At 32.8% G+C, this 16,516-nt stretch overlaps 2 protein-coding genes across 2 annotated transcripts in view; one reads left to right on the top strand and one right to left on the bottom strand.

Annotated features, from left to right (window-relative positions):
- Ance-3 (angiotensin-converting enzyme Ance-3) overlaps positions 1 to 16,516 on the bottom strand; it is a 438,035-nt gene that overhangs the window by 76,504 nt on the left and 345,015 nt on the right. The window lies entirely within an intron of this gene.
- Positions 2,996 to 14,030, top strand: Vajk3. Its single transcript, XM_075293941.1, has 3 exons — positions 2,996 to 3,143; positions 3,320 to 3,411; positions 11,889 to 14,030. The coding sequence occupies exons 2-3, from the start codon at positions 3,400 to 3,402 to the stop codon at positions 13,173 to 13,175; spliced, it is 1,299 nt and encodes a 432-aa protein (XP_075150056.1). The 5' UTR covers positions 2,996 to 3,143; positions 3,320 to 3,399; the 3' UTR covers positions 13,176 to 14,030.

Raw genomic sequence — 16,516 nt, 5'->3', positions numbered from 1 at the left:
TTTAGCCGAAAAAAATGTTAAATCCTTTCTAGAAAAATTTCGAATTTTGAAAATATTTGATGACAAACGTTCCAGACAAGCGTTATACTGCATTAAAATTCATAAAAAAATTAAAAAATTATTTATTTGTCAAAATATCACAAAAATTTGTAATTCACATCCAAAACACTGAACTCACCTCACACCTTAAGAAGTGATGCAAATTCAGTGCAGCTGCTGTTGATATGGTGGACATCCGTCCTATGATAAGCCCATGTTAAATTCATCGCTTCTGCGTCAATTTAGCACCACTTCCGGATCCAAAAAGAATATTTTCACTACTTTTTTGGCGACGCAAACAGAAAAAAAAGAACTGGGATCTAAGGGCTTGTTGATTTGAAATTTAAATAAAGCACATGTCAAATTATGAAATGACAAAAAAAAGTTTAGTTGTATAGATCATTTCACCGGTCCATATCTCGAAATAATGTTGTTGTTGTTGAAATGGCCTTTCAATAAGTCCATTGTTTCGCCGGAAGTATTGACGCCATCCTGTTGGAACCATATAACCTTTATAATCATATCTTGAGTTTGGCAATAAAAATTAATTGATCATGATTCTGTATGGATATCGATTACGGTAACGCGTCGTTCGCCCTCATTTTTAAAGAAATAAGGACCTATGATTCCACCAGCCCATACAGCGCATCAAACAGTACATTTATCGGGATGAATTGTTAATTATCATTATTTTCGGTGGCTTGACATGCAAAAGAGTGAATGTGGACAAAAATTTGGTTATTACGCTCTATACGGTGGTCTCAGACGGACGATTATGTATACCATAAAATTCACGAAATTGAACACTGTTTTTGAAAATAAATCTTCATGTTCTGGAGTTGACCTATCGTTTTAAACTGTCAAAACAGCTGTCACACAATAGAGTTATTCATATTAAAAAAATAACCTCATAAAAACACCCTTTATAATTCTTTGCTTTTCTTCCAAAGTTTTGTTTTTATACAGCGAAAATAAGTCGAAAACGAGGGAGGAAAGAATTATTCCGTTCCAAAAAAAAATATTTCTGTTAGTTGGATTTTTACCAAAATCAAATCGATTGAAGACAATTAGTCCGACAGACGGACAGTGAGGCCAATACTGAGAAGGTAATCGTGTATCAACTAACCCTTTCACTACCGATGTCCACTTTGAAGGACATTCGAAAAAGACACCAAATTCTATTTTTCCGCTTAGTTTTGATTTATTTCTCGATGTTATTTTAAAGTAGATGCTTTAATCTAAATAAGCTATAAATATTTTCCATATTGGTGAGGTCTTAAATACATTTTTGTAAACTTCTTTAGAAATAAACGAAAAATACGAAAATTTGAGACAATTTTTCTGCTGTATGTTTCTAGTAAATGGACATTCATACGAAAACTATAGCTGACACTTTTTCGGGTTTTTTTTTTGTATTTTTGCTCACACTTTGAAAGACATAGTAGGCCAAATAGTGCATATTTTCGTAAGGCCTTTTTGGTCACAATTCAAGGATCAAGTTTTCAAAACAAGCTCATATAGCTCTTGAAGTAATTGAGGTTTTCAAAATGTCAATTTTTGTTCTACATGCTGTTAGTGCAAGTAAAAACAGAAGCAAAATTAAAGTTTTTAACATTAGGTTCATTTCGGTAGTGAAAGGGCTAGTATACAAATTCAGGAATAAGACCAATATTTTTGAAAATATTATTCTTTCCTTCTATAAATAAAGGTAATGTTTTCTTTTTACCAAAAACAAATTATTTGACAAACAGTTGCACTAATTGACAGACAGCCAGACCAGTACTAAGGAGGTAATTTCAGTTCAATTAATTTACGCATTAAGGGGTAAGGCCAGTATTTCTGAACCCATATCACAATGTTAATACACAGGTCAGAAAATTTACTAAATTCAAATTATTTTTCTAAATTTGGCCATACTTGAATATGCCTGCAATGAATATTTCTCATTCAACATAGATATCTGCCTGAATTCCTTTAAATTTCCACAAGAAAATATGCAATTCTATCACTATGATGTATGTGAAAATTATATGTTCGCATACATATGTCGTCATCTGGTTAACCTACTTTTGTTTTTTATTTGGAGGGGAGCTACTTTTCAGCTGACAGGCAACTACTCTGACAAGTTAAAAGCGAACACAAAAGCCTCCTATACCAGGGTAAAACAAAACCCAGAAATGATATCAATGAACTGGCTGCAACAACAAAACATAAATATTTCTTCTCATCTGACAGAAACAAAAAAAAAAAAACAGAAAAAAACAACAAAGAACAGCCATATAAAATTGATAGTATTTCAAATGTATAGTAACTAAACAAATGTTTTAAGGAAAAAATTCAAGATACTTTCAATGGTAGTCCCACTAATACAATCAGATGAACAAAATACATTCACAAATATGCAGGTGTTTTGGTGTACTAATACACATAAATCAGAGGCTTTAAGGAAACGGTAAAGGCTATGGGAAAATGGTCTTTGCTTGTATGGCTTTTGAGTCCCAACACCACCATACCAACTTGTAATGGTATGTGTTGAGATAGCAAAAAAAAATGCATAGCACCAATACCACTGTGAAATATAGTGGTATGCTTTGCCCCTAGAGAACTACAGAGAGAAGACGGAAAACTCATATACCCTCTTAACCACAGCAAATCATATCACTCTCATTTTCAGTACAAAAAGCTTTTTTGTTTTGTAGACAACTTCTAAGTGGGACCTCTCACTTTCATTGTATATTGCCGGCTTGAGGTTTCTGAGAGAAATCATTTGGTTTTAGCTCTTGCTTTTAATTTCAAAGAAGACTTTTATTTAAACAAAACCAAAAGCTTTTAATGATTGTTATATTTTCTCTCATATTTGAGGGGTTTGTTTATTCGCTCCCTCGCTTGCTGCTTTGGGTTTTTGATTCTGCTGCGCCTGCGTAACTTTATATTGAGACTCATAGTTTTTCGATTTTTATTCGCATTAAAGAGTGTGGCGTATATAAGCGACCAACTGACCAAAGACAGCATCCAGTTAAAGGTTTGGAATCGTAGCGGATTCTACAAATCCTTCCAAATCCACAGCTGTACAGAAAAAACAGTGTTGTGTGTGTGACTATAAGGTGCAGATTTTGTTTTTTTTTTTTTATTTTTTTATGATTAAATTTTAAAAGTTTTCCAAAAAAAAATACAAAAAGAAAAAAATTTTCAAAAAGACTCTCTCTAAAAATTGCTTTTAAGTGTTATTACCATAATTACTAAATAAAAATTCTTTTCTTATGTTTCATTTAAATTTTAGTGAAACGCTTAAGTTGACATCGATAACAACGAATAGTGGGTGTTTTGTGTGGACGTACTAATAATTTTGGAAGTACCATCATGAAATTATTTGTAAGTATGGAAAGTGTAACAATCAGAAATACACTATACAGTATTAGTGATGTGATTAAAAGAAATGAATATTTCAGTTCAAGAATATTACATTTATGTAAATTAATAAAAAAAAACGTTATCACTAAAATGGATGTAAAAAAAAAAACAATATTTAAAAATTATATTGTTCTGACTAAGAACTGTGAAAAGGGTAGACATTATTTCTTTTGATGGAAATAAAATTTTAAAATATAGTTTTTAGTTTTAACTAGAGCATTGTTTTAAAGAACAGACGAAGGACTATATTGTTTTTGTTTTGTTTTCTTAGGTTTTTTTACCTAGCAGTCGGCAGTGAGCCAAAACAAAATTTTGTTTTTATCATAAATGTCCTGTTTTTAATGCCTCTTATATTCTAAAGAAATATGCGATATAAGAAAATCCAGTGTTAAATTTTTGTACATTTTGATCTTAGTTAAGGCAAGGAAATGTATTTCTATGTCAAAATTTGAGTTTATTGTTTCATTAGAAAAACATTTTATCAGGTTATCCCCAAATTATTTTTGTTTTTTATTTGAAAATTTTTGTCTTTTTAGGCAGGGTCACTGCAATGTCTTAAAAAAAATAAAATTTATTAAGGCCTGCGTCAACCAGTGACTACAATAATTTCTATTTTAGGAATAATATCATTTTCAACATACCTATACCTAGGGATAGGGATTTCAAAATATTAACATAACTTCGAAATTTTAAATAGGGTTTTCAGCAAAAAAAATTCTGAAGTTCTTTACAAGTCATTACTTTCTAGAGGTATACATAGTTTCCACTTCCCCAGAAATTCTTTTATATAAATTAAATTGTTTTACTCTGTTTTAACAAAAAAAAATTAAATTACAAAATTTTACTGACTATAAAAAACCAATCAAATTCTGATAATATCTTTAATTAAAAATGAGTGCCGATCTATTTGTCTAAATTCTCTCCAATATGTATACTTATATTTGAGCCCAATAACTGTCCTTTAAAAAAGTTGCGCAACGCCAAATCAGAATTTGCAACAAGAAACCAATCAATTTAACTCAGCTCAGTGGCTCACCCTTCCCGCCCACTACAGTTATAATGATAAGAGAGCATTTGTTTCTTCCCCAAGTGGGACAGTTTATTTTATTTCATTATTGAATTATTGACCTTAATAATTTAATTAATTTGCAGGCTGTAATCCATGATGAGCGAGCAGTTTCTTCTTCGCCAAGTGGTGTAGTTTGTTTGCATCATCGAATCAACTCAATTATTCATTTGCCGGCTATAGTTAAAATAACTTAGGACATTAGCAAATAAATATTCTTTTATTGAATTACCAACATATCCCAGCACAAAATACTTCAGCAGTAAGAGTTTAATTGCGCTTTTTGCTATACAATAAATTAGGCAGTGCATCCACACTACATGAATCGGTGGCAATAACGTAAACGAGTAATCAAACTAGTTTATGATCAATCGTTTACGTTATTGCAACCAATTCATGCAGTATAGATGCATGAAAGGTAATGCCGTTTTCCTTAACGCCAACAATGCTATACTCAAGATTATATATCACTTCTGAGCAATATTCCTATTAAAACGAGCAATTACATCTGCGCTATCTAGAAGCTGCTCTAAATCGGGAAGTCATCCACAAAAATCAGCGCTGATACGGTTGTTTTGTAAACAGTTGGTACTGCCTCTCTCCCTTACAATCCTGCTGAAATAGTGCTCCATTTTTTGCTGGGTATATTACCATTTTTCCAATATTCTGCAAGCTTCAGGGACTATAGTTTCTACATGAGGTGAAAAGAATTTTTTTGTTTCGATCATGGGTGAAATTTCAATACTAGGCTTTTAAATAATGTCCTCGAATACATTATAATGCTCTTCCGATAATCTAGTATCAATTGGTGAGCCTAAAAATTTACGGGCGTCCCTCGTACATTAATTCATGGTGCTAGTATATGTATTGTCCCTTTCTTATACACTAGTTGTAATAATTATTCCTTGGAGGAAGTTTTTGCAACAATGCTTGGTCTTGGTCAGACGATTATTTCAAACAAACTAGGAAACATTCAGAAATCTGAACTGAATTATTGAGATGAGATAAACCATTGCTTAAAATCTTTTTGATATATGGTAAAAATAGGGTAACAGATTAATTGAAAAGCCCCTATCCTCTTACATTCCCAAATAAATTGCTTTACCAAAAATTATATTTTTGCATAGAACATAATTCACCATGAGTGCCATATAATGATTATGGAAAACCTTTAACCCACTAATGCCTAATCCCTTCATTAAATAAGGAAGCTTTTAGTAAAACACACCTTAAGACAAAAAACTGAATAAAATAAAGAGAAAACTTAGTTGAACCTGTTCAATAGCCTTTGCAGCATATATTGAATTTTACCGTATAAATTTTTCTTGATTAGTTTTCTTGCTTTTGTGTCGTTAATATTGAATTTTCATAATCAGCTGACCAAAAATTGGGGCATTAGAGGGTTAACATGTCGATGCTATTTTAATAGCAAGCATTGTTCTTTGAAACTCAGTTAAACCTCGATCACCTTAAGATCTGAAAACAGATCATTTTCTTGAAGTATATGAAAACAATTTGCAGTCCAATTTTTGCCATTGTTCTCATTGACTATTGCCACAATGCATTGTCATTGTGAAGCAGAATTTTCTTTTTATTTAAAAGCTTAAAATTTTCGATGACTTCGTCTTTAAAGGTATCCTATAAAGCTACATAATATTTAGTCACTGTTGATGGTTGTTTCTTTTTTAAGGTAGTCAATGAAAATTGAGTCATATAATGCTATATTTCCAAAACGTTTCACAGTTCACACCGAGTTGAGATGTTTTAGTTTGGCAGTTACCATGGAAACTAGAAATTCCCATTTACTCTCAATTCACATATACATGCAACGTTTGTTCAAAAAAATACGGCGACCGCAAAGGAAAAAAGTTAAGTTATTTTAACATCCCTATGTTCTTCATGGCGTTGGTTTATTAGTTCTTTTTTTCTATGAAATTATTTTTTTTATTATTTATCCATATACTCCTGTGAATGATGAAGAAAGGAATACATACAAATAAAAGGAAGTATACATAAAATATATTTAAAAAAGAAAAGTTTTATAAAGACGTTTTTCAATATAAACATTTTCATAACTACACATACGGGACACCCTAATATTTATTTATTTATTTTTTTTTTTTGCCCAAAAAGATCTTTCCTCAAATGTAGTTATACAATTATTTGTCCAAATTTCCATTATTTGTCTACATTTTCATTTGAAAATGTATGTGATATTCTTATAGAAATGAAAAAATTCCAATGCCTACTTAATTAGTAAAATCTTTAAAAACTAATCGGAGACTCTGCTTTATATTTTTGACTATTTATTTATTTATTATTTATTTACTATTCTTGAAATATACTCATCTGAATGATCAAAAAGTAAATAAATGTAAATAAAAAGAATTGCAAACTTAAAAGATATTTACAAAAGAAAAGTTGTATAAAGGCATTTTGCAATAGAAACATTTTCATAACTACCATACACTTACGGGACATCCTAATATTTATTAATTTTTAGTATTATTATTCTATATTATTAATCCGTCTTCAAATGTAATTAAACAATTATTTGTCTACATTTCCATTTGTGTTAGCTCAAATTTGTGTATCCATAACTACACTTACAGGACTCCTTGTGAGCCACCGTGGTGCAATGGTTAGAATGCCCACCTTGCATAGTCTAAGTGAACCTGATACATTGGGCTGCCACCTAACCTAACCTAGAGGACTCCTTAATATTTATTTTTTGCAAAAAACAAAACACTTTCTGATATTCCTCAAATGTAATTATACAACTATTTATTGTCATCTGTGTTACCACACAACCTTACAATTTCAAGGTTATTACATGTTGTGCCCACCCACCCAGAAACTAAAGACTTAAGCAACAAACACCCAATTCTCTCATGGTGAATGACCAATAACCAACCCTTGATTAACGTATTATCGCCAAACAAATATCAAAACAATGTAAACGATTTTAAATCACATATTACGTATCAATCGATCGATATTGCAATTACCTAACAAACAAATGCATATATTTGTTAAGATTAAGTAACACCAAAGGCGAAAGTATATGCGTATGAAAACAAAAGTTTAATGTGACATACATAGATTAGCAGACAGACTATGGCTGTGGCACATTTTCCCATTAAAATTAAAACCTGACTTAAAATCCAATATAACGCACTAGACGCACCCAAGCGAACAGGTAATTGAGTCTCCCCGCCATTTGTCCATCCAAGTGAAATTTATAATGTAACAAATCCATATAGGAAACATGACTGGCATAAACCAAACATGAAGTGGTATGGTAGCTACAAGAAACCAATTGATAACTTGAGCTGGTAAAATAATTATGGTTATCAAATGGCAAACAAATGATTTACTTGAAATATTTAAAACAAACAACAAGTGGATGCAAACTTATGATCATAAATTTGCTTTATGAAAACCTAGGAACTAAAGATGACCACAATTGTCGACGACATGTGCTACTATGCTATGTCTCTTAAGGGTCTATGATTAATACTATTAAGATTCATCAATCGCCGTTTCACTCTTAGAGTCTCATTGCTATGCTTTTGTTGGCTAGTTTCAATTTCATCGAATCATGCATAAATTAGCCAATAATCCAAAAACCAAACATATGCTTTATTGTTTGAGTCCACGAAAAAATCCCAGGTATAATCATAACATTTCCGTAAACAAAGAAACCCCCCAAATAGTAAAACAAAAACAAATCTAGACAACGGTAGTCCCATCAATTCGTATTGACCAGAAACTATAACATGACATGCATGAATGGATATTTACCAAATACCGGCGTGTGCCTTAAGTAATTGCATGCTTAGTCATTGAAAAAAATATGGGAAAAAAATTCAGAGTGTGTCCAATATTCAACGAATGATAGCAACCCTACACCCATGAAAAAAAAGAACAGACCGAGTTTATAGGCTCTATTTTATTCATGTCATATATACGGTTACAGTAAAACTTTGTCGAAAGACTGACTTTCGCTTTTGGATTCGTAGCATAGATCGTTGTCTTCAATGTGGCCATAGTAGCCCAACTTGGTCATGTTTAGACAGCGCCTTAGTATGGTAAAACAGTAAAACTTTTTATGTGTAAAACAGAGCCGTTCATTTGTTCAGGACACCCCTGTAATCTCTATATCTTTCTCGAGATACTCAATACACAGTGATCTATCTTTTGAATCCCAGATAATGGTGCCCAGTATAGCTTCAGTCAATGGTAAAGTTTTGAGTTTTTTAGACAATGCTTTTGGGTTTTTGATGTATATCAGTGAGTCGACATTTTTTCAACTGTTAGGGTATGACACCGAAACTCTCCCGAATTAATCCCAAACAGTATCCAACAAAAACATTAACTCACGGTTTTCTTTGAAGGTGTAAGTAACCATCACGGTTATTCACACGGTGACACCGAAACTCTCCCGTATTAATCCCAAACAGTATTCAGCACTGTTTTAAAATTGCATCACGGTTGTCTTTGAAGTTGTGAGTAACCATCACGGTTGGCACCATTGGTAGAATTCTACCACAAATGGCAGACTATTTACTATTTGGTAGATTGGTTCAAATCTTGATGTTTTGGTAGATTTTGCAAAATATTCCTCCCTAACTAAGAGGCACTTCACAAATTTTCTATAGAAATAAAATTTTGACAAAATTTTCTATAGAAATAAAATTTTGACAAAATTTTCTATAGAAATAAAAATTTGACAATATTTCCTATAGAAATAAAATTTTGACAATATTTCCTATGGAAATAAAAATTTTACAATATTTCCTATAGAAATAAAATTTTAACAAAATTTCCTATGGAAATAAAATTTTGACAAAATTTTCTATAGAAATAAAATTTTGACAAAATTTCCTATGGAAATAAAATTTTGACATTTTCTTTAGAAATAAAGTTTTGACAAAATTTTCTATACAAATAAAATTTTGACAAAATTTTGTAAAAAAATTAAATTTTGACAAAATTTCTTATAGTAATAAAATTTTGACAAAATTTTCTATAAAAGTAAAATTTTCACAAAATTTTCTATAGAAATAAAATTTTGACAAAATTTTCTATAGAAGTAAAATTTTGACAACATTTCTTATAGAATATTTTGACAAAATTTTGTATAGAAATAAAATTTTGACAATCTTTTCTATAGAAATAAAATTTTGTAAAAATTTCCTATGGAAATAAAATTTTTACAAAATTTCCTATGGAAATAAAACTTTGGCAGAATTTCTTATAGAAATAAAATGTTGACAACATTTTCTATGGAAATAAAATTTTTACAAAATTTTCTATAGACATAAAATTTTGACAAAATTTTCTATATATAAAATTTTGACAATGTTTCCTATGAAAATATTGTCACTATCTCATGCCCCTTCAGTACTTGGTCCTTTTCCTGGATCATGAAACAGGTACAAAACTAAAGGAGGTTGATTTCGCTATGCAATTTACATTCCGAAAATTAAAATCTCATAACTGGCCGATATTTCAGTTTTTATTTAATTTAATTTTTTTTGACTTAAAATCAAAAATACGATTCCAATCTGCCTGAATATTTGATAGTAGCCGTTGATGACAAACAACAAAAAATGGTCCACTGCGTTAATTTTACATCAGACTTTCTAATATTTGGAATTTATTTTTGAAATTATTTATTTGTTTGCCAAAGTCTCTGGATGCACATCCATTCATTTACAATAAAATAGTGAGGATGATACTGTATACAATCATCGTAATTTATCTGTTCTCAAATTTATTGTTCCTAGTTTTGTTTTATGTGTTACAAACCTAATGTTAAGTCTACATATCTTCCCATTTTGGCTAAGAGTAAAAAAAGCCAATTTGAAATGCTTTGAAAATTTTGTGGTAGGTCAGGTTTTATGTGAGTTGAGTTTCGCTTTTGTTTATGTTTAAACGCCACTTAAAAAAAAACAAATAAACCGCTTGAGCTCATATAATATTTGGCTCAGTTTTTTTTTACGGCAATTTGCTTTGGTTAAGATAATTCAATCGTTTTTTGATCATCTCCTTCTCATTCATTCATAAAAACAATTGTGCACATTCCCTTCGGCCTTTCACGTCTTTCTCTGGAGGTTTGCGAACTATTTTGTTGAATTTTAACTCTCATATGCAGTAGCTGTTTTGCTTATGTGAATTTGCATAATTATTTTAATGGCCTTTTGCTGGCATTTGAAGTGTTAAAGTCTATATAGCAAGGTTGTCTCAATTTTCAACACCTGTATTTTGTTGTGGTATACTAGCTTTAATTATGAGAAAAAAATAGTTTGTTATGCTCTGGTCAAAGAAAATTAGTTTCGAAATTAATCAAAACAAAAGACTTAAGACACAAACCTTTTTTTGTTATATTTTCATAGCGGTTGGAACAAAAGTTGGACATCCGTTACCTCAAAGATCAAATACAATTCTAAATAATTATTTATAATTTGAAATTATTTAATTGCTTAGGCTTAATTTCGTTTATTTTTTATTTAGTTTGTTTTCTTTGGTTGAGAAGCCCAAGGAAATGAGACGTTTTTTACCCCCATGTAATTAACGTTTTGGCTTTGAGTCAGGGTTTAGTGTTTATATATTATTTTAATGTTTTTTATGATTTTCTACAGATTTGTCGCTCAAGATTGTTACACTATATGATAGAAATAATTTGTCTTTTTGTATGAAAAATAATGAAAATGGAAGAAGCTATGCTTCGAAGATCAAACGTTTCAACATGGACATTCAATAACTAGGCCAATGACAGAATATTTTAGCTTTTCTAGTAAAGATAAATAAAAATCCCAATTTTTTTTACAAAACTAAGTTTCAAGCATATAAAAAAGTACATGCTATAATTAAATTTTGTCATACATAAAGTCAGTACTGCCAGTGAGTCAGATTCATGCCCAAGATGTTATGAGAATTAAAAAAATACTTGGCCGAATAAAAAATATCCATATCTTCAGACCGACTGATATTCCTAGAGAGTATTTATTTTTTAGTTTGAAATCAAACTAAACTGATTTGTATGGTCGTATTGAATCAGTTTGACAGAGGCGAGGGATTTTGTAAACCCCTGATAAAGGAGGCCTCCTTCGAACCATGTTCGTAAAATCCAGACCACAGTTGTGAATATTCGTTGGATTTAAAGAAATTTACTTTCAGAAAGAAAAATTTTCACTGGGAAATTCAATTTAGAATAAAAAATCATATATAAAATATGTCACCCAATTAAATATAAAATTACAATTTAAAACAGATTTAAAAATCAGTTTTCATATAACATACTTTCCATTCAATTCCTTCATAAAAATTCGAAATAAATTATTTTCTCCTTTTCCTCTCATTTCAGATCTGCCTTGCCACATTACTGGTGGCTTCAGCTTATGCTGAGACAGCTGCCAAAAAATCCGTGGGCGAGAAAAAAGTTCCATTAGAAAAGAAATTGGACAAACGTGGCTTACTTGAATTGGGCTATGGCTATGGCCATTCCGGATTAGATCTAGGCTATTTAGGTCATGGTTCTATTGCATCGGGTCATGGCTACGGTTTTGGTCATAGTGGTGGTGCTGCCATTATTGGTCATTCGGGTCCAGCTATAGCCTATGGTCATGCTGCACCTAGCGAATTTTTAATTAGCCAAATGGCTGATGTTCATAAGACCATCACAATTACTAAGGGTGTCCCTTACCCCGTGACAGTTGATCGTCCTTATCCAGTGGAACATATCAAACATGTTCCCGTTGAAGTAAAAGTTCCAGTACCTCAACCCTATGAAGTGATCAAAAAGGTTCCTGTTCATGTTAAGGAATATGTTAAAGTACCAGTACATGTGCCACAACCCTATGAAGTGATCAAAAAGGTTGAAGTACCTGTTCATGTGCCTGTTGATCGTCCATATCCCGTCAAGGTGCCCGTACCCCAACCCTATGAAGTTATTAAGCACGTTCAAGTTCCAGTCAAAGTACCCGTACCACAACCCTATGAAGTTGTCAAACATGTTCAAGTACCAGTCAAGGTTGCCGTTCCAGTTCCACAACCCTACGAAGTTGTCAAACATGTTAAAGTACCCGTTCATGTTCCAGTTGATCGTCCAGTGCCTGTTGCTGTACCCAAACCCTACCCTGTTGCTGTTGAAAAGCCTTATCCCGTCGTCGTTGAGAAACAAGTCCGCGTAGAAGTACCTTATCGCGTTGACCGTCCTTACCCAGTGCCTGTGGATCGTCCCTATCCAGTTAAAGTACCCGTGCCAGTCCCTCAACCCTACACCGTTGAGAAACCAGTACCCTATGCTGTCGATCGTCCAGTGCCAGTACCAGTGAAAGTAGCCGTAGATCGTCCCTACCCAGTACCTGTTGCCAAGCCTGTACAAGTCACCGTTGACAGACCAGTGCCAGTGCCCGTAGCAGTACCTGTTGTTGCAAGTCAATCTGTTGTACAACATGGTGGTGCTGGCGGCGCTGCCGTTTCCTATGGAACCGGATATGGCGGTCATGGTGGATATGGTGGTTATGCCGGCTACGCCATTTCTGGTAGTGGTCATGGAGGCTACTATGGCGGTCATGGTTACTTGGGTGGTGGTCATGGTGCCATAATCACCGAATCTCATCATGGTGGCTATCACCACAAAAAGAAGTAAGCCTTGAGTTGGAGATCTCAGAGCCTATTCTAAATGAATCCAAAAAAACATCACCAACACCCACAAACAAAAGAGTGTAAATGAGGTCTTTTCGTTTTATTAGAGAAACATGAACTAGTTTTAATTTTTTTATTTTTTTCTTCCCACTGAAATTTGAATTTCCTTTTGCTATTCGTTAAGAATAGAAAAGGAATAATCTTTGCCACTATGTTAATTGAGGGAAACCCTAACTGTTTGCTATTTCCGTTTAAGCCTAAGGGCAAATTTTGAAATGTAGCAAAACGCTGGTGAAATTAGTTAAGAAATTCTTGAAGCTGTCTTATACACTGCCAATGAATCCAAAGAAGGCTTTATGACTTCCATATATGACTAAATTTTTATAATGACAATCTTATTATAAATCTTTTAGTTTTTCTACAAAACAACAAAAAATATTTTTATTTAAAAATTTCTTATATTTTTCTTCGAATACCTCCTCTTTCCCTTCACTAGACAAATTAACAATTGTGATATGAACGTTTGGAATTTTTCCTTGTGATAACTACACAGGAAAAATAGAAAGAGAGCGAGAAAAATATTCTCCAGCTTCAAATTGCTTGATTGATTTTATTCTGGTGTTTTGTCCTTTTCAAAAAGTTGCCCAGTTTAGCGTAGATAAGCTTAACAAAATTGTTTGTATATTATTTTTTCTTTTGTGTGTAAATTAATATTTTTCTGTTTTTTTTTGTATTATGTTATTGTAATGTAAACAATTTTTTTATTTTTAAATTTTTTGTAAATAAGTCTTTTAAGAACAAATGTATAAAATGATGACAAAAAAATAAAGAAAACCTACGATATTAAAAAAAAATTAAATGTACCTAAAGAGTTTGTCTTTTTGGGTGAGGGTTGGTTTGAAGCTACTCAAAATACTGCTATAGTATAGTATACTAATTAATTTAAAGTCTTTTTTTTCAAAAATTATAAATCATGGAAAATCATCAGTTTCGCATCAAAAAAATGTACTGAGAAATGAATTTTTCTAAGCCTAAAGAAAAAAGATTTTTCTCTTTACTTTAATGAGGTTGGTACTGATTCTAAATCAAAAGGAGCTAGGAATCAAACAAACCACATAATTTTTATGCAGAAATGCCAGAATTGTTTCACCAAAAACCGCTATAAAAGAAAACAAAAGCCAGGAAACATGCTAAATAAATTTTTGTAACAAAAATCATCTATTTATTTAAATAAAAAAAATCCTACTCTTCTCTTAAAATTCATATTAACTAAATTATATTAATTTTAGTTGAACTTTTGTGAGACTATAACAATATTGGTTCAAAAACTGTAAATAAGTTAATGGAAACGTTTCAAACCCGGACATTTTTGCTAATTATAGCAATATGTTATATTGGCTAAGTATATATAACATGGGGTTTGGCACAAATAGGTTTGATAGTTCAAAGTATCCTTTCAGTTATTATTTAAAATTCAAATTCTTCCTTTTAAATACATATCAAAAATACCCAGTAAACAAACAAACTTCCGAAACGTACAGACAATGAAACAAATGGTTGGAAGACGGATATTGCAAACGTTGTTTAGAGTTCTCTGAATTTCTTCGAAAAGTTCAAACCTTTATCATTTTTATCAAAAAAATTTTAATGATAAAGAATCTTTTTCAAAACATAATAATTCCATAAACGAAAATGGAGCTAAAATGGATTTGTGCTCTGGAAGGTTCACGGTGTTTGAGCCAAAAATTAATTCTTTCCTCCCAATTTTGTTTGTCTAAAATTTATCTATTGTTTACCCAGCGCTCTCTATTCAACCGTCGAACGGAACGGACGTGTTTTTCAATAGCGGATAAACTCATCGTAATAGGTACCTACTACGAATTTCAAGTGTGGTGGGATATTAAGCCACCATGCAGCGAAATTCCAAGTCATCCACTGGGTTGCTAACTTCAGGGCCCAGTGGACGGGTATCGACTGGAGTTATAAATCTGGGCAATGACCAAGAGTTAGGCCCAATTAGTCGACCTGTAGACGGGTCGACAGGTGACGACACTCTGACAAGTCGAACTTTTTCTAAGGTAACGACATCAAAAGGAGGTAATCCCTCACGAAAGAGATTCAAGGAACGCAGAAATGCTTTGTTTATCCTAAAGAAGTTAGGATCAGTCGACCCAAGCACGCTGTCGGCTAAACAAAGCGATTCCTTAAAATGGGCTCAAGGAATTCTTGAGACTGGAAAAAGGGAACGATCGCCGGATGAGCTGCCATCCTCCAAAAGGGATCAAAGATCGTTTGCCTCAGTTGCTAAAGATAGCCTTGTGATGGCTATCATTAATAAAGGAGCATTGGACGGTATGGTTCCAAAGCAAAAATGGGGGGAAATTGAGAATGCTCTGTCTGTCGTCTACTCACAGGTGCTGGAAAAGTTTCCCGGCCCAGATCCTCGACATACCGGCTAGACCTAGAGCACATGCCTGGATACCTGCAAACCCTTCTGACCCTGAATCTATTTTAAATAGACTGAAACGATGCAATCCAGATCTTCCAACAGCTGATTGGAAGGTTGGCCGTTTGGATGAAGTGGATGGACCAAGACGGCATGCAGTGTTTATATTGAACACTCAGTCTTTGCCACATCTGGCAAAGTCCCAGGGCCGTGTATGTTATGGCTTTCATTATATCCAAATGAAGGTATATAAAAACGATCAGCTAAAGGATTCAGAAATGGACAAACCTCTGTCTGAATCAGAAGTAAGCGGATCCTCTTGCGAAGTCGAGGGAGATACCAAAGTTGAAGACATGAATAGACACCGTATGCGAGAGGAGGTTTCTATTGCCTCAGAACTCACCAAAGTTGAACCTATGGTTATTGCGAGAGTCACCGAGATCTCTGAAGAGAACATTCTTGATGACTCGATTGAAGCGGCTGATGTGACGGTTGTTGAAAATCTCGATGGTCCTACGGATCCTCCAGATAAATCTTCATCATTGTAAGGCTGCATGTGCTGCCTCAAAAGTTCTCCTGATGAAAGGGGACATAGATATTGTTCTTATTCAAGAACCATATGTTTATAGAAACAAAATATGTGAATTAAGTACTCCGGGGTTCAAACTATTGCAGTATACTGGTAATGATGTAAATCGAGCTGTATAATTGCTAAAAACGAGCTCAACTTGTTTCTGCTTCCTTCAATGTGCAATACAGACACTGTCGTTGCCAGTTTAGAAATAGCCAAATGCAAATATTGGGTATCTTCGGTCTACATGGGACATGACAGGGAGATGCCTCCATATGCCGTTAAGACCTTAGTGGAGGAGTCACTGAAAACAAAGACGAAACTCATT

Source organism: Haematobia irritans, chromosome 2 (assembly GCF_050003625.1).
Source record: "Haematobia irritans isolate KBUSLIRL chromosome 2, ASM5000362v1, whole genome shotgun sequence".
In the NCBI taxonomy this organism is placed as follows: domain Eukaryota; kingdom Metazoa; phylum Arthropoda; class Insecta; order Diptera; family Muscidae; genus Haematobia; species Haematobia irritans.
The sequence above is the reverse complement of the archived record's forward strand: the minus strand, read 5'-3'. Positions and strand labels throughout refer to the sequence as shown.